The sequence below is a fragment of the Pseudonaja textilis genome, chromosome 5, assembly GCF_049901715.1.
Source record: "Pseudonaja textilis isolate UNSWEBS1 chromosome 5, rPseTex1.2, whole genome shotgun sequence".
NCBI lineage: Eukaryota > Metazoa > Chordata > Lepidosauria > Squamata > Elapidae > Pseudonaja > Pseudonaja textilis.
Window position 1 is genome coordinate 10,207,374 of NC_141994.1, and position 17,172 is coordinate 10,224,545.

At 35.8% G+C, this 17,172-nt stretch overlaps 1 protein-coding gene and 1 long non-coding RNA gene across 14 annotated transcripts in view; one reads left to right on the forward strand and one right to left on the reverse strand.

Annotated features, from left to right (window-relative positions):
• Positions 1-17,172, forward strand: part of PLXNB2 (plexin B2) — a 334,253-nt gene that overhangs the window by 217,687 nt on the left and 99,394 nt on the right. For all 13 annotated transcript variants that reach the window (XM_087934112.1, XM_087934111.1, XM_087934114.1 and 10 more), the window contains 3 exons: positions 8,706-9,822; positions 11,084-11,266; positions 14,637-14,759. In XM_087934112.1, coding sequence (XP_087790238.1) covers positions 8,719-9,822; positions 11,084-11,266; positions 14,637-14,759 — 1,410 coding nt within the window. In that variant the 5' untranslated portion in view covers positions 8,706-8,718. The remainder of the gene's footprint in view (positions 1-8,705; positions 9,823-11,083; positions 11,267-14,636; positions 14,760-17,172) is intronic.
• Positions 1-17,172, reverse strand: part of LOC148125530 (uncharacterized) — a 109,775-nt gene that overhangs the window by 68,152 nt on the left and 24,451 nt on the right. The window lies entirely within an intron of this gene.

The window sequence follows — 17,172 nt, forward strand, 5'->3', positions numbered from 1 at the left end:
AAATCATTGGGTCTTTTTTTCCATTCTATTGTTTGAGCTCAAAGGAGGACAGTATTCTATAAAACACTCTCTGGCTATTGAGCTTGTTAATGAAAATAGGTAATCATGCTCTTGGATCTTAATATTGGTTCAGTCATACAAAGAAAAGTGGCTGCAATTTTGTCTTTGGGAAAAAAATAGTTTTATCGTGGAAGATATTCTAAAAGTTGTAATTTTTATTATCAATGAAACTGGTACACTTAATATTCAGGCTTTTATACCTAAAATTTGAAAATGAACCTTCTTATAAGTTGCCTGCAATGCAATGGAGCCATCTAAAATAGTTTGCATGCAACTTGTATTTTACCTTTCTTAATAACAACCCTTTTCGTCTCCTGTTGTGGAAGAGACACCTGCAGTGTGCTATCCTTTAGTATCCTACTTTGACATTTTTTTCCAAAGTACTTTCTGCTTCTTGAAAATATTTTAGTCTATAACTGAATATTGTTCTTTTATAGTACATATTTAGTACAAATTTGACAAATTTGCTTTCCATGAGAAGGATTTGACTGAAAAGGAATTGTAAATAAGTAACCCCAGCTCCTGGAGAGTGTGAATGGATAGAAGAAGAGAACAGGTTTCTCAAAACAGAATACTTTGCAATTCAATTAATCCCAACAGATGTACAGGGCAAATGAGGGGCCTTGATGGTTTTCGGAGGATGAAAAAAGAATGCACACAGCTTGAGATTGAAACTGAAAAGAACTGCATAACTAATAAGGTTCTGTGTCAAAGACCCTTTATTACCTCACAGTTTTGTGAGATTTCTGAGAACCGTCCTGAACTGGCACTGTTGTGGGGTGGAAATTTAAATATGGCTAGGAAAGAAAGATTGGGTATCACGCAGAGAATAAAGAAATTTTAATTCCACCTTTATTTGTTTGTTTGTTTGTTTGTTTGTCAAATTTAGGTACAAACCCATCTGACTCTCAGAGTAGCTTAATATATGTGTTTTGACAAAACACACTGATCCATTTCTAGTGTTTCATCTTAAGCAATATAAGGCACCATCTTGAGACGTTCATCTCTTGAACAGGAAGCAGGCTTTATTATATTATGTGATGTCCTTCTTCACGGGGGCTCAGATGCAGGAGTAACTAAATAATCAGAACGGTGCCATAGCTAACTGAGCTTGGAAATGAGAAATGAGGTTCAGATCTTAATGAAGCTCCTAAGGTGGTTTTTGGCAAACTTGCAATCTTTATCCACACAATCCATTTTAAAATGAGGGAAAAAAATAGAAAATCAAGGATATGTCCATATTGCATATTAATCATAATTCGAGTAAGCAGGGTATGTTCATAATATGGTACATATTACCGTAATGTTTCTTTGTCTGAAATTTTGAAATCAGTTTATTTGTTGGAATTTATTGAACAAGCATGATTATTTTGCAAATAGTAATTGTGTTGTCATGTTTGAGAGTTCAAAACTCATGTAAGCAAATGGATTTCTCTTCCAAGTAAAAGAAGGGGCACAATGCTTCATCTGGGCAATATTTACATGAATCCATGAAGCAGAAAACTGAGAAGCTTCCTGAATTAACTCCTGCAGCAAAGGCAGTAGGTATAATAAACTTCTTTCACCTGAAATGAGAATTTCTGGGGCCAAAAGAAGGACTTTGTGAATTGTGTCAGGGCATCTTACATCTTACTCTTCAGGTGCATGAAAAATTTCAGAAATTTTTGCATCTCAAGATCACTCCAGTGGGTGGTTGTTTAAAAATCTTTTTTATAATGGCATCACTTGTGGATGAACTGAAAATTGAATTTAAAAAATATAAAGAAGAGGAACAAGAAGGGAAGGGCTCTTTTGGCTCTGTTTTCAACTTTTTAGAAATGGTGATTTCTACCTATGAGAAACTACAAGAACAAGAAGATTGGGACAAAGAAGAAGCCATCTTTAATGAACAAGTAACTTTATCTGGGGAAGAAAGGGGAAAGAGGAGAAAGAGAATGGAGAATTTAAGACCTAAAAAAACAACCAAAAAAGGGAAAAATAAGGTGAAAAGTGGATATAATGTCAGAAAGCAACAGAAAAGAGGAATACAGAAGAGGGAAATGGAGATGGAGAGACAAGGGAGTAAAAAGGGCGTGAAGAAGCAAGGGAGGAAGGAAGGGAAGAGAAGCTACAAGGGTTTGAAACAAGATATAAAGAAACAGGATTTATTTAGAGATAATGGGTAAAAATATAACTGAAAAAGAGATTCTGCGAAGGTACATATAGACTGTATCGTTGTATTTGTATTAGAAATAATGTTAGAAAATTGGAACAACATGATTATAAAATGGGATAAAATATTCAATGTAATTTAGTGAAACTTTTTCTTTTTTGAACAAAATAAATGAAATGAAATATGAGAGAATTGAATTAAAAAGGAATGGGAACATTTTAATTACATAATGTTTTAAAACATAAGTGAAATGGGGGGGAAGTAACTACGCAAAATTTATAAAGGTTCCCATAGAAGCATGATACTTATTTGAAAAGGAACGTGTAAAATGTTTAAAATTTAAATGAATATTAATTTTAACAATAGAGTTTAACTGGCATGGATTGTTGTTTTAATTATATTATATATTTATACTTTTTCTTTTTTTTAAATATAGTGTGTAGCTTTAGAATGTACTAAGCAGAATCCAAATGAAAGTTATGTATTATATTAAGTATTAAATTTAGGGGAAAGATATAAAGGTGTCATACTCCAATCAGTGATTACAGGATAAATTTTGTGTTAATGAGAAAAGATAATAGACAGTTGAAACAGGACAGACAAAGTATATAAGTATAATGATTTAAATTGAGATGAAATAAATAAAATAGAATTAAGAAAGTGAAAAGAGGGGAGAAGCTATATAGAAAATCTAGAATGGTAATAAGATATGGAATGGTATATAAAAGTGAGCATGAATTTGAATTTATGTCTGTACGAAGAGATGTAACCCGGGATCAAGCTGCTTTCAAAAAAGATGTTTTATGTTTTTATGTTTTTATGCTTTGTGTTTGGTTTGTATGTTTGTTTTTTAAAAATTAATAAAAAAAATTGGGGAAAAAAAAAAGATCACTCCAGTGAGCAAAATAACTGAACCAGAACAGTCACAGATAGCTTATATACAGTATGATATAAACCATAAAAAATGTATTTAAAATTTGCAGCAGATAGGCAAGGAATACAGCTAAGTGTAGAGTGTGTGTACGTTGTACATGTCTGCCAGAGACGGGAGAAACGGAAATAAATTTTTTCATGAATGAATCCGGAAAGTAACATAATTAGGATATTAGCAACAAAGTAAAATGTAAGCAAGGATTATAAAACACAAGTGAAGTACTATTTTAATGCGGGTATGGCAAACCTTTTAGGTTTGGCAAGTCATTTTTTTTGTTTTAAAGAAAATGCTTCTTGTGACTCTGCTGGCATGTCTCACACACACACTCAGAACAAAATAGAAACAATTCTCTATCTGTAGCAGCAGCGAGGGTGGGCCTGAGGTGCAGAGGTGATTCTTTCAGGCAGTGTTCGCTTTCTGTTAACAGGTGAAGCCTCTGCAGCCTCTAAAAACTGAGAAAGCTTGTCCTGTTCTTGCATGATTTTCCAAGGCAGCAGAGGCCATGCATGTGATAGGTTCACCATCATTGATTTAATGCTTACTAAATCACATTCAACAGGAATAATAAAGTAAATGTTTTGCATCACCTCAGAGGACACCGTAAGACCATTTTAATGAGTATTGACCTCTGGTGTGGGGCACTGTTGATTCTTACTGATCTCATTTCCTTTCCCACTGATCTCACTGTCCAGGGACCCTTACTAAAACCGAATCTCTGGAGCAACTTTCTCTTGAGATCCAATCAGGTGGTCCAATCTTGACATGGTACATCTTATTTATGATTGTTGGAATTTTTATTCAGCCTCAAGTTCTTGATTTGTGTTTTTGGAGAGAGGGGACCGGACTGGAATATTTTGATTTTCTTCGGAAAGATGGGCTTGTATGTTGGGACCTTGGAGGTCTTCTAGTCCAAACCATACTTAATCAGGAGACCATCTACCATTTCAGATAAATGGTTGTATAGTCTCTTTTTGAAAGCCTCCAGTGATGGAGTACCCAGAACTTCTGAAGGCAAGCTATTCCATGGGTTGATTGTGCTCACCTTTAGTAAATTTCTTCTTAGTTCTAGGTTGCTTCTTTCTTTGGTTAGTTTCCATCCAGTGCTTCTTGTCTTGCCTTTTGGTGCTTTGGAAAAGATTATGACACCCGCATCTTTGTAGAAACCCCTCAGATATTGCTGCTATCATGTCAGCCCTAGTCCTTGTTTTCATTAGACTAGACATACCCAATTCCTGCAGCCATTCTTCATATGTTTCAAGCTCCACCCCCCTAATCATTCTTGCTGCTCTGTTCTGCTCTTTCCAGTCTCAATATTTTTTTTCGTATTGTGGTGACCACAGAACTGGATGCATTATTCCAAGCGTGGTCTTACTAAGGCTTTATAAAGCAATACTAGAACTTCATATTATCTTGATTTGAGCCCTCTATTAATGCAGCCTAGAATTGCATTGATTTTTGGGGGGCTGTTGCTGCACACTGTCGGCTCACATTTAAATAATTGTCCACTAAGATTCCAAGATCCTTCTCATAGTTATTGACATTGAGCCAAGTTTCACCTAATGTATACCTGTACTATTTTTCTTGCCTAAGTGTAAAGTCTTATTTTTAATCTCATACAATTTCATTTTATTAGATAGGGCCCAGTGCTCAGATCTGTGAAGATCTTTTTTGAGCCTGTCTTCTGGAGTGTTGATTATTCCTGTCAACTTAGTGTTTCCTACAAATTTATGAGTTCCCTTCTATCCTTTGTCTAGATTGTTTATGAAGATGTTAAAGTGTGTGTATGCGTGCACCCACCTTCAACTCAATGATTACTCTTGGAAACTGTCTCCTCTGTTTTCTTGGCAAATTATCAATTGTGGTTTGTATGTGTCTCCTTCCTAGGCCAAAGAGAAACTGACTGAAACAAGGTAACCCAGCTGACTTTGTGCCCAGGGTGGGACTAGAATTCATGGTCTCTCCATTTCTACCCTGATTCCTTAACACTAAACCAAACTGACTCTCTTGTTAGAGAGCCTAGTAAATTAAATAAATTAAAAAATAAATCTTGCTGCATTCTCATGTAATGGAAAGTGTGTTTGTGTGTTCCAAAGAATATTTATTATCAGCAAAGTTTAAATCCTTGATTCAATATAGCATTCAATAAATCTCTGAACTTAGTAATATCACTCTTACTTGAGAACTTTCCCTAAATTTTCCAGAACTCTGCAAATTGTTTCATGTGCAGCTTGAAAAGAGACAATTTGTATAACCTGACGCTGTAAAGTTCACCAAGCATTTACAACTTTAAGATTACAGTGTATGACCAAGGCTGTAACTGGGAGTAAATATCAGCAAATTTCTGTTAAACGAAGGGTCTGCCCTTGTGGTTACCATATTATCTTTTATATTACCCATAATACTTATCAAGCCTCAGAGAAATAAATTGAAAAGAGTAGACAATTCTCAGCTAAGTTCAGTTGCAGAAAAAAGATGCTTTCTTTTATCTGATTTTAATAAAGCCATATCAGAGGGCATAACCCTGTTTGCAGAAAAGAATCAAATAAAATTTACTAAATCATGTCTAGCCACCATAAAGGTGTATTTTTTAAAGCTGTTACCTCTTGTAATGTTAATATACAGTGTATAGTAGTGATTAAGTAAAGGTGTATTTTTAAAGCTGTTACCTCTTGTAATGTTAATATACAGTGTATAGTAGTGATTATACTCATTTAATAAACTTAAATAACTTTCCATTTTCTATAGTATACTCTCTCTCTCTCTGTGTGTGTGTGTGTGTGTGTGTATACATACACACACACGCCCACATATATATACACATATACATACTATACTGAGTCTATGACTCTTCTTCTTCCTACTATAACCAATCCTCAACATTTCCTTTCTTCTGTTTTCATTATGGCACCGCTGGCTATGTGCCATGTGCCAGTCTTGCATGTCTATTAAATTAGTGTTCTCTAATAGCAGATGGAGTTTTGGTTGCTTCTGCATGTTCTTTACTGTAGGCTGTTGCTAGTGAGTACACTAATCAAGTTTATTGATTGTTAATTAGAGCTCAGTTAAAAATAGTTGGGCTTCAAGTAATTACTGAGCTAAGAAGGCATTGGAACAGTGTAAGCAGTCTTCCAAAGCATAGAATAACCAGTGAAAGGTAAAGAGATCTACAAGAAGACGAGGGTTGATAATATGAAATTTTTAATTAAATTCATTTTAACCAAAGCTTATCACAGGACTTTAATATGCAACGTTTCACTACTACTACCTTCCCAAATCAAAAATGTGGCTTTAAGATGTTTTGTTTAATTAAACTCATTATGAATTAAAAATTATGTCAGTATAAACAAAGAGCATGACTCAAAGCCCCAAGCCAGTTATTTTGTCAAGTATCATACACAACCAGGAGCTCACTCAATAAATTTTCTGGATGTTGTTGGAAGCTTGAACATCAATGCAAAAACAGAGATATTGTCTTTTAAGGTATATACATGACTTCCAGGTATACTGCTTTCAATGTTTGTTTTACATTCATGATTCATGATTAGAATGTGCGAAACATATATATATATATACCATGTACATTTAAATAACTCAGAAGATAATGGGCTGATAGTAATCAGAATAAACTGGGCTGCAGAGAAGGCATGTATTAGACTGCATAAACTCATATATATATTTTTAGTTAAAGAGGTAATTTGATTTCAGCAATATTCATTGTTTTCTGTGTCTACAATTTAAATGCCGAACTATGGACCTGTAAATCTCAGAGTGGTGCCTTGCTTTAATTCACTTGTATGATTAGGAAAGATCCGTGCTTAAATATGTAGCTTCTATCTAGTTTTGCCCTAACTCTTAGCACAGAAGAAAGGGCTGAAAAATGAAAACCTGCATGCCACCTTCATTTTATTTCTTTTAGGAATTAATTAAATAGCTATGAAAGCATTAACCTTTCATGACAGAATTTCTCAAACCACCTTTATAAAGGAATAGTGTTAATGGATGCACTTTTAATAGCCCAAGAAAAAAAAAAGTTCTGTTTTAATTAAAGAGTGAGAAGATATGGTTTTCTCTAGTGACCTCTACGATTAGTCACCAGATTAACTGAATGCCAATTATTCCAGAATTCATTGTTTTATTTTCTCTTAATGGGCAGTGTTTCCCACTTCCTTCTCTTTCAGTGGTTTTGCAGATAATCAGTTGGGCCTCCTATGAGAGATGCAAGGAGTCGCTTGTTTTTCCTTTATGGAACCAGGAAGCAAATTAGCAACAATGAAATGCAGAATGCAAATGGCAGAACCTCACTTGCTAAAAACAATGAATGATTGCCATTGATGGAAGTTCTGTGTCCATGTTTTCTGTGTCCACTGTAACATTCTGCTAAGTTTCTCTTCAGTGTTTCCCACCACCACCTCTTTTTGTCAGTAATGGGAAAATACCAAACGGAATAGCATTATATCACAGATTTAACTTTCTTTGCTACATATGAGAAAAGACAGGAATCTGGGAGACATTTTCTGTGACAACCCTACCTTTTTAATATTCAGTCTTTCTCCTTAAATAGATCTAAGGTTTGGTTTTGCTTTCAAAGTATGTGTTATAAAAAAAAGTGAGCAAAATTCAAATTTCACTTAAAAGTAACCTTGTGAGATTTCCTCAGAGGTTTTTTCCCCCCCATTAATGAAAGCATGCTCTGTTCTGTATTAGTATGCATTTTAGCTTATGATTTTGACATTTATGAAATATAAATCTGTAAATAGACTGTATCATTTTCTATCTCGCAGGTTTTTTTCCAGAGTTTTTTTGTACAGTTTTCAAAACATGGTTATGTTTTTAAAGCTGTAAATCTCTACAAGGTTTCTATTAGACAAGGATATTATAAAGTTATCAATTAATCAAAATGGGCTGCCTGTTACCAGAAAGTAATTTTAAAAAATCTCTAGGGAGAGAAGACAATATCTTGGTCCTGCCTCAGATGTATTTGATTTGTACTGCTTTCACACAATATAACTGTGATTTGGTCTTTGCCCAACTGGGTAAGATAATCTAAAAGTAAGACTAAGTAATTTAAAACAATTAGTCCCTTTTAATAATTTAAACAATACAGCCAAAAGATGAACAGAGGTAGAGGCAGGCATTTTGTATTGACTCATCAGTACCTACATTATTGTAATGTAGGTACTGATGAGTCAATACGAAATTCTTGCATCGACCTCTGTCTGTCTTTTGGCCGTATTGTTTAACACCAAGTAGTTTAAAAGTGGCAAATCTTGTGACCATGTCATGAAATAACCACACGTAGACTGAATTAAGGTTTTGATGAGTAAACTGATATGCCTCACGGCAGGGATCCCCAAATCCCAGTTCACATCCAGGTGCAAAACCATGCCACACACACACCCCGCCTCACACTGCCAATCCACACAGCCAGAAAGAACCTCTGCTTTACAGTTTAGATTTTTGGTATTTTTCATATTTACAATTTGTTCGTTTTCCAAAGTGTGTTTCGTTTCATTTTAGGAATTCATAACGTAAACTTTTTTTTCAATTTTTACTCATCAGGTACCCCAGAGAAATGGCTTTATGGATTTGGATATTGAGCATCCTGAGCTACTCTTGCATTTCTTATGCATTAAGGTTGAAGAATTTGGATATATACCAGAGTAAGACAGAACTTAGTCACCTAGCAGTGAACCACGATACGGGGACAGTCTATTTAGGAGCCGTCAATGCCCTGCATCAACTCACAAAAGACTTGAAAGTCTCAATAGATGAAGTCATCACTGGGCCACATTTGGATAACAAAAAATGCACACCTCCCATTGAAGAAAGCCAGTGTTCTGACAAACAAATGACGGACAATTACAACAAATTACTATTGGTGGACACACAAGAGAAGAGAATAGTAGTCTGTGGGAGTCTATTTAGGGGCATATGCTCTATAAGAGAACTTGAAAATATTTCCAACAGGACTTACTATGAGACCGGCAGTGGGGAGAAATCATTTGTTGCAAGCAATGATGAGAATGTAGCCACGGTGGGGCTGATCACCTCTTTGAAAAAAGGCCGCATGATGTTTGTAGGGAAGGGCAATGGGGCAAATGACAACGGGGTCATAATCAGCACTCGACAGCTTTTTAATGGAGACGGGAGAGAGATTTTTGAATTGTACGCTGATCCCGCTGCTATTAAATCAGCATACCCTTACTCAAGCTCCCAGCAGTTCCTCTATATCTTTGAGGACAATAAATTTGTTTATTTTATTTTCAACCAGAATGAGAGGCAGGCCACTATAAATAGGACCCTTATTGGGCGACTCTGCAAAGAGGATGAACATTATCATTCCTATTTTGAAATGGACTTGGACTGTAAAGATGACACCGGCCCTTTTAATCAAAGCAATGCAATCTATGCTTCTGTCCACGGGGAACACCCGACACATAACCTTGCATCATCAGAGCAAGCTTTTGAGGCCCCGCCACAGGACAAGCTGCTCATTGGCCTTTTCAGGAGAATGGAAAAAGACTCCTTGGTATCTGCCATGTGTGTTTATAATTTGAGGGATATCAACAAAAAAATGGAAGAAAACAGGGAGAAATGTTATACAAAGGATTCACGTAATGTTTTTTACAAACCATTCAGAACAGAAAATGCTCCATGCAAAACCACATCGCACCAGGTAAGTCGAAATAATTAAGTTGCTGTGGAAGATAAGCATTCATCTAATGTTTCCCATCTATAGGATAAAAACCACAAGACTCGAACATCATTAGTAAGCCCAAATGTATCCTTTTTTTTTTTTTTTACCATCCAAAGATGATCCTGCACAATATTTATATTCTCTTTTTTCAGGCAGTATTGCCTCACTATTTCATATGAAAGACAACTATTTCAAACTGCATTTCATCTTTGATTTTACATTCGTTCAAGGATTTCAAACAGGCACAATCCAGTCAAATCTAAGCACGTCCGTGAATACCTTTCAATAAAATAATTCCAATTTAAAAGTGCTTCCTGTTGGCTGAATTATGCCTTCATTGTTTCTATATCAAGGGATAGTAGTTACTTCGGTAAATGTGTGTGTGTGTGTGTGTGTGTGTGTACATACATACATGAAACACACACACACACACACACACATATATATATATATATATAATACATACATACATACATACATGTACACACACACACACACACACACACACTGTGTTTCTCATATAATGCCAGGTCTTATTTTTTTTTAGCCCCCCAAAAATGGCTAGGCCATCTTTTGAGGGGTGACTTAATTTCCCCCCCTTGCATCTTCAAGCAGGCGGGCGGTGATGGCTTGGATGTTGACCTCAGCGTTGGTGGGGCACTTCGTATCGGGGTCAACGCAGGCACACCATATCCGGGTGTGCAACAAAAGTACTTCCTAATGGCAAGCCCCCACCACCACCACCCCCCCATTTCGCATGTTTTAATATAGGCCTTAATTTGGGGGGGGGGGAGGGGCTTCATTTCATTTCATGCCTATAAAACATGCTGGGACTTCCTATTGGGGGAGGCCATATTGTTGGAGAAACAGTGTGTGTGTGTGTATGTATATGTGTGTGTGTGTGTGTGTGTGTGTATATATATATATATATATATATATATATATATTTTAATAGGAGAAAAAAGATTGATTATATTAGTGGCAGTATACATTAGAGCATCTGAGGAAACATTACAGGTCCTGCACATGGAGAACTATTTTTCTAGATGACATGTTAACATTGTTGAACATATGCAGTTTTGTAATCTATTGATCCATTCACAACGTACTGAGATGTCACAATGTGCAACTTTTCTGTCTTTTTGAAACACTTCAGTTTTCAGATCGATCCTAGTTTTCAGGGTTTAGTGGTTAATATTTGTTTGAACTTATGATTCCTAATTCATGCTTCCTTTCTTAGAATTCCAGTGTGACATTTCCTTGTGGCTCTGAACATTTACCGTATCCATTGGGAAGCAAAGAAGGGATTTCTGCAGAACCCATGTTCAAAAAGGAAGGGATAAATTTGACAGCGGTGACCTTTGCTGTGGAGAATGGGAAGACTGTAGTATTTGTTGGAACATCAGATGGCAGAATTCTGAAGGTAATTTCTTATGTAACTTAATGCTAAAAATTAGGTGAGATAGAATACAATTGTGACCATCAGAAATCGACTATAGACATAAAGTTATTCCAAGTGATGGTTTGACTTTGAAATAAAATAAATGAAGCTCAGAGTATTTGAAGGATAAATTCCGATAAGGCAATTCAGATAGTTCTCGACATAAAACCATTCGCTCAATGACTGCAGTTAAAATAACACTGAAAAAAGACTCGTGACCATTTTTCACACTTAAGACCATCCCTGTGACTACAAAATACATGTGCTTGACAATTGGTTCATATTTATGATGGTTGCTGTGTCCAGGAGTCATGTGACCACCTTTTGCGATTCTCTGGTAAGCAACATCAATGGGGAAGCCAGATTCACTTTACAACCATGTTACTAACTGAACAACTGCAGTGATTCACTTAACAGTGGCAAGAAAAGTGGTAAAATGGAGCAAAGCTCATTTAACAATAGTCTTGCTTAGCCACAAAAAAATGGGCTCTGTTGTAGTTGTAAGTTGAGGACCATCTGTACATTATTTAAAAGATTATGATAGTGATATATAACTCAAAAATTACCCTGTTTCTCCAACAATATGGCCTCCCCCAATAGGAAATCCCAGCATGTTTTATAGGCATGAAATGAAATTAAGCCCCTCCCCACAAATTAAGGCCTATATTAAAACATGCGAAATGGGGGGGAATGGTGGGGGGGCTTGCCATTAGGAAGTACTTTTGTTGCACACCCGGATATGGTGCTGCCTGCGTTAACCCCGATACGAAGTGCCCCACCAACGCCGAGGTCAACATCCAAGCTGTCGCCACCCGCCTGCCCGAAGATGCAAGACCCGGCCTTATTATATGAGAAACACGGTAGTTCCTCCCTACAATTCAGACTGTACTTAAAGTTCATAAACTTATAATTCAAGAATATAGGTAATCTGTGCATAATGATCCTGCTTGGGACCAGTTTTCTGTCACAAAGTGATTGTTAGTCAACACACAATGTGATTGCATTGCCTAGCAGCAATAGTTAGGCAAGGACTTTATGATGCTCCTCCTCTCATGCTGCTGATATCTCCATTTCAACTTCCTGGGCAACTCCCTGCTCCCTTCTGTTTTCTCTCATGCCTGCCACCACCTACCATCCCTAGCTGATTTTGCGGGGGAAGAAGACGGCAAAGATAACGTGAGGGTAGTGTGGGAGGAAGCAGCACTGGCTTGCAGGATGACTAAAAGGTAGGGTTGGGAGAACACACCTGGATGGGGCAGCTCAGATGCATGCTGCAGTCATAAAGGCAAGTAGGCCGCTATGTACCCAAATTTTGATCACATGACTATGGGATACTGCAACAACTGTAACTTCCAGGGTCAGTCATAATTAGCCATTTGTTTACTGCTGTCATCATATCGAACAGCCATTGAATGAATGGTCAGTAAGTGAGGATGACCTATAATTGAAACATCGTTTTCAGTCTAAAACCGGTGCAAACTCAATCTTCAAAGATAACCTTCTCAGAAAGACAATGATCTATTCGTTTATCAGCCAAACATATTTGATTATGTTTTGAGGATTAAAAAAAAAAACTTCTAAAGGGTGTCTCTTGACTTTTGGCAAGAAGAGTTGGGACAGGTATATTAAGCTTCTAAATTTTAAATTAGACATTGACTCTTACAATATCTCTGAAATTAAAAAAAAGGGGGGGAAGGGGAAGAGCATTACAACTTTTGACCAATCTAGAAAATATTTTGGAAGACATAAAAGGGACACATAGCAAGAAATGGTCTGCTCACATAGCAAGAAGAGCTGATAATGGCAGGTGGACCAAGGCAGTCATAGAATAGATCCCATTTGGTAAAAAGCATCCATGAAAGAGACCTAAAATAAGATGGATCGATGGACATCAGCAAGTATTGCCAGCCCAATTGGCAAAAAAACCAGCAACACCTTAGTACCATACTGATTGGAAACATGCAGAAGAGGCCTGGATAGACAATGGCTAATATGATGATGATGAAGATGGTCATAGAAAGGCTGTGCTCTAGCCAGGAATTCAATGTTGTCATTTCATTTATAGATTAATGAAGTGCATATACCAAACTAGTCATGGCTTAATTCAATAGAATCTGGTTAAATCAGAGCCTAATGCAATAGTGAATGAGATAGGTTTTCATTTTATCTTCTTCCCTTAGATTCTTGACATCTGTTCACTGGCATAGCCAATATGAGCAAACTAATTTATGTTTATTATATTTGGCCTATTAACCAGGATTAGAAATATGCTTAAATATTATTTCCATTTTAATAGCTGTGCTTCCTGCAACAAAAACAGCTTTTTGGCATCTTAAAGACTACAACAGCTGTTATTGGGAAAGCATTTGATCATAGTGTTTAGCGATGGTCAAAACCCAGAAGAAAATATCTACAAACAGTGTATTTTAACAAACTATTTTCTGGAGTGACACAGAACCCTTTTTACAGTGATGTGTTGATTTCCATTTCAGGCTGGCAAGCAAATAATACGTTTATCCTAGTTTGCTTACAAGTTTGTCTTGTAATGATTAAGAAATACAGCATAAGGGAAGCACCAGTCCAAAGTTCATATCCAGTTACCAAATAGTTTTTAATCAAATACTAATGTTCCATTATATACGTGTGTTAGAATAAACACTTGAGACTTCAGGTAGTCTCCTTTCCCTCCTGTTCCTATATAGACATAAATAAAGTATAGTTTTATTTTCAACATGTCTTGTTATGTCTTTATATAAGAATCAAAAAGGGATTTTAATTTTTATCTGCTGATCAGATTTTCAGTAGCAGGCTTGCTTAACCAATCATGGTTTCTTTAGATCTATGATATTTCTTATTCAGTAAGCAAATTTTAAATGCAGATAAACTTTTTTTCTTTAAAAGGAGAAAATCATGACGCCTTAACATTTCAGTCGGGTTCATCTAAGATTATGCACATGTCTAAATCATGATTCTAGAATTACATGTCATAAACGCTCACACTGATAAAGTTCTCTGGTCCTAACACTTTTAATAAATATCTGCTATCAATAAAATGGATCATAAATTCTATTGTAAAGTTGTTTGATAATATATCGACTTGCCATTTGAAAACTTGGACCATATTGCTTCATAATGGCAAGTCAAAATGTCCATTTGTTCTGGGGATTTAAAATATTTAAAGTTACCAATACTATTTAAATAAAAACATATTTTCTCATTGCTTAAAATGATTTAAATTAGATTATTTTAACTAATAAAAGGTGTATATTTAAATACATTTTAAGTGAATACCATCACTTCATTCTAATTTGACTGAAAACAGATGAAACAATATACCTAATTTGCATTTCAGGTAGCTTTGTCAAATCCTGCAAAGGAATATGCTAGCATTCTTATTGAAAAAAACAAGCCTATAAAAAAGGATCTTCTTCTTGATGCTCTCCATGAAAACTTATATGTGATGACTACAGATAAGGTACAGAATCTTTGGTGGCAATAATGAGATCATAAAAGTCGTGTTCAATATGTATTTCTGCATCATAGGGCCTATCTGCATGACTATTTAATGAGCCATCAACAAATTACTGTGATACTAAATGAAAACCACAGCAATTGCATGTTTACTTCTTTTCCGGCAGGAGAAGAAGATTAAATTTTATTTATTCTTGAATAAAGTCAATAAAGTCAGATATTTGGGGAAATGTATTAAGAAATTTACAGTGGAGGGAATATGGCTGTTATATTCACAGAATGAGCACTTTTTCCACGTTTTGTTTCCACAACTAACATTAATAGGTCTCCTTTAATTCACACACACAGCATCTATTTCTAACATAACATTTGGTTTGACCTTAATTCAAACCCATTATGAAAACCACTGGACCACAAGGCTCAGTTGCCAATAATTGTAGTGATTTATTGCCCAACTGTAACTGGGAAACACTATTAGAAGATGAGGTGCATCTTGGAGCAGAGTTAAGATAGGAAAAAACAATGATGCAATATTTAGTGCAAAAATAACCTCCCAAAATTATTAAGAGCTTATATGTGATGACTACAGATAAGGTACAGAATCTTTGGTGGCAATAATGAGATCATAAAAGTCGTGTTCAATATGTATTTCTGCATGTTTGACACAACTATATAGGAAAACAGACAGGCCTGTCAAACTGGCGGCCCACGGGCTGGATGCATCACATGCAGACCACGCCAACCCTGGCTCTGCAAAGGCAAAAAACTCATGATAGGTCATGATACATCAAGTGACACCATCGAGTTTGACACCTGTGTGCTAGAACCTTGAATCAACTTTGATTCTTCTCGTAACCTATTCCCATTTTCATGTACAAAGCAGAGAATACCCACACCATCAGTTCCCACAATCTCTTATGTTTTTGTTTATCATGTTTTTTAATCAGATGTGGTTGGTCTCAAATGTAATCTTTTAAATTAAAACAGCTCACGCTAGTTATTATTCACTTGATAACTCAGATTTCCTGCCTTCCTCTTCCTCCTCCTTCAAAATACTGCTAAGGATAATCAGCAGAAGTTTGTTTGTGAAATAGGCATTATTGGCAAAATTTGCAGTGGAAAAATCTGTACTAAACTCTTTAAATCAATACATTTATGTATAAGTTGTACTGCAATATAAATTATTGAATGATTTGCTTCGAAAGTGTTAGGATTTTAAAATGAGTGCTTTTGTCATATGGCTTAAGAATCATCTCTTTGATATTAAACTGCTTGAAGGAAGATACTGCAGGAACTTAATATGACTAACAGTTATGAAATATGACATTCTAATTCTTTGCAGATTGACTTGAAATAAATCCTATTAGACTCCCAAAGTGGTATCTTTAATAAGGATGTATATAGACCATAATATTCATTTCTGCTCATGACTGAGTGTTGGAAAAATGCTTTGCTCACCTCCCGGTCAAATTTGAAGTGAGGTCCCAAAATGTCAAGCCTTGTATCCCTCACTAATTATCATGAGAATTCCCAGAAACAACTGCATGTTGTAATTATTTAACAAAGTGTGTTCTAAACTTTTTTTTAATGAGGAATGATGACAAAGGATCCCAAGTCTCTAAAGCATTTGTGAAAACAATTTGATTAATGAAAATTTGGAAGTAAGAAATAAAGAGGAAGAACCCAAAGCCAACTGAACTTTCACATGAACAGTGACAGTTTTTTAAAAGCGTGGGCAACATTTTGAGGCTTGGAGGGTACTATTAATTTCAGCTGCCTTGTGGTTGTATAAGCATCCAGTGAAATGCAATCTGCAACATACTTGTACTGACATTTCTACAGAAAGAAATTACCATTGCCTTGACATGAAGGAGTGCCCTATAATCCTGCACTCCTAGTTCCCCCCCTCCACAAGCTCTCAATTATGCATTATAAAGGATAGAAATGTGGTACTTACTGTGCTAATATCTCAGCTCAGTGGGCAGAGGATGAGGAAGAGATGGGTGTTTATTGCTAGCTAGGAGTTATTAAAACTAAAAATTGAACCAATTGTCAAAAGCAGTTTTATCACAGAAGATCAGATTGAGTGAGAATTGTTTCAAAAGAAGAAGAAAAAAAACCTTTGCAGTGGTTTTCAGTATAATAATACTACATCATACAAATGTTTCAAACCAATCCATCATTGGATTTTTGTTGGATTGGAAGGCTCAGAAGATCCCATTAGATACATAATCTTCAGAGATTAGAATAGCACCTTGAAGAATGTTTCTTCCTGAGTTTTTCGATGAAATTATTCAAGGAAGATGCAGGACAAATTGTAAATAAGCTAGTGCCTTTTTGGACTATCATTTGTGTGCAAACATCATTTTCCATGCTTTCTTTTTCAAAGTTACGTGATTTTCTTATTTATGCTAATT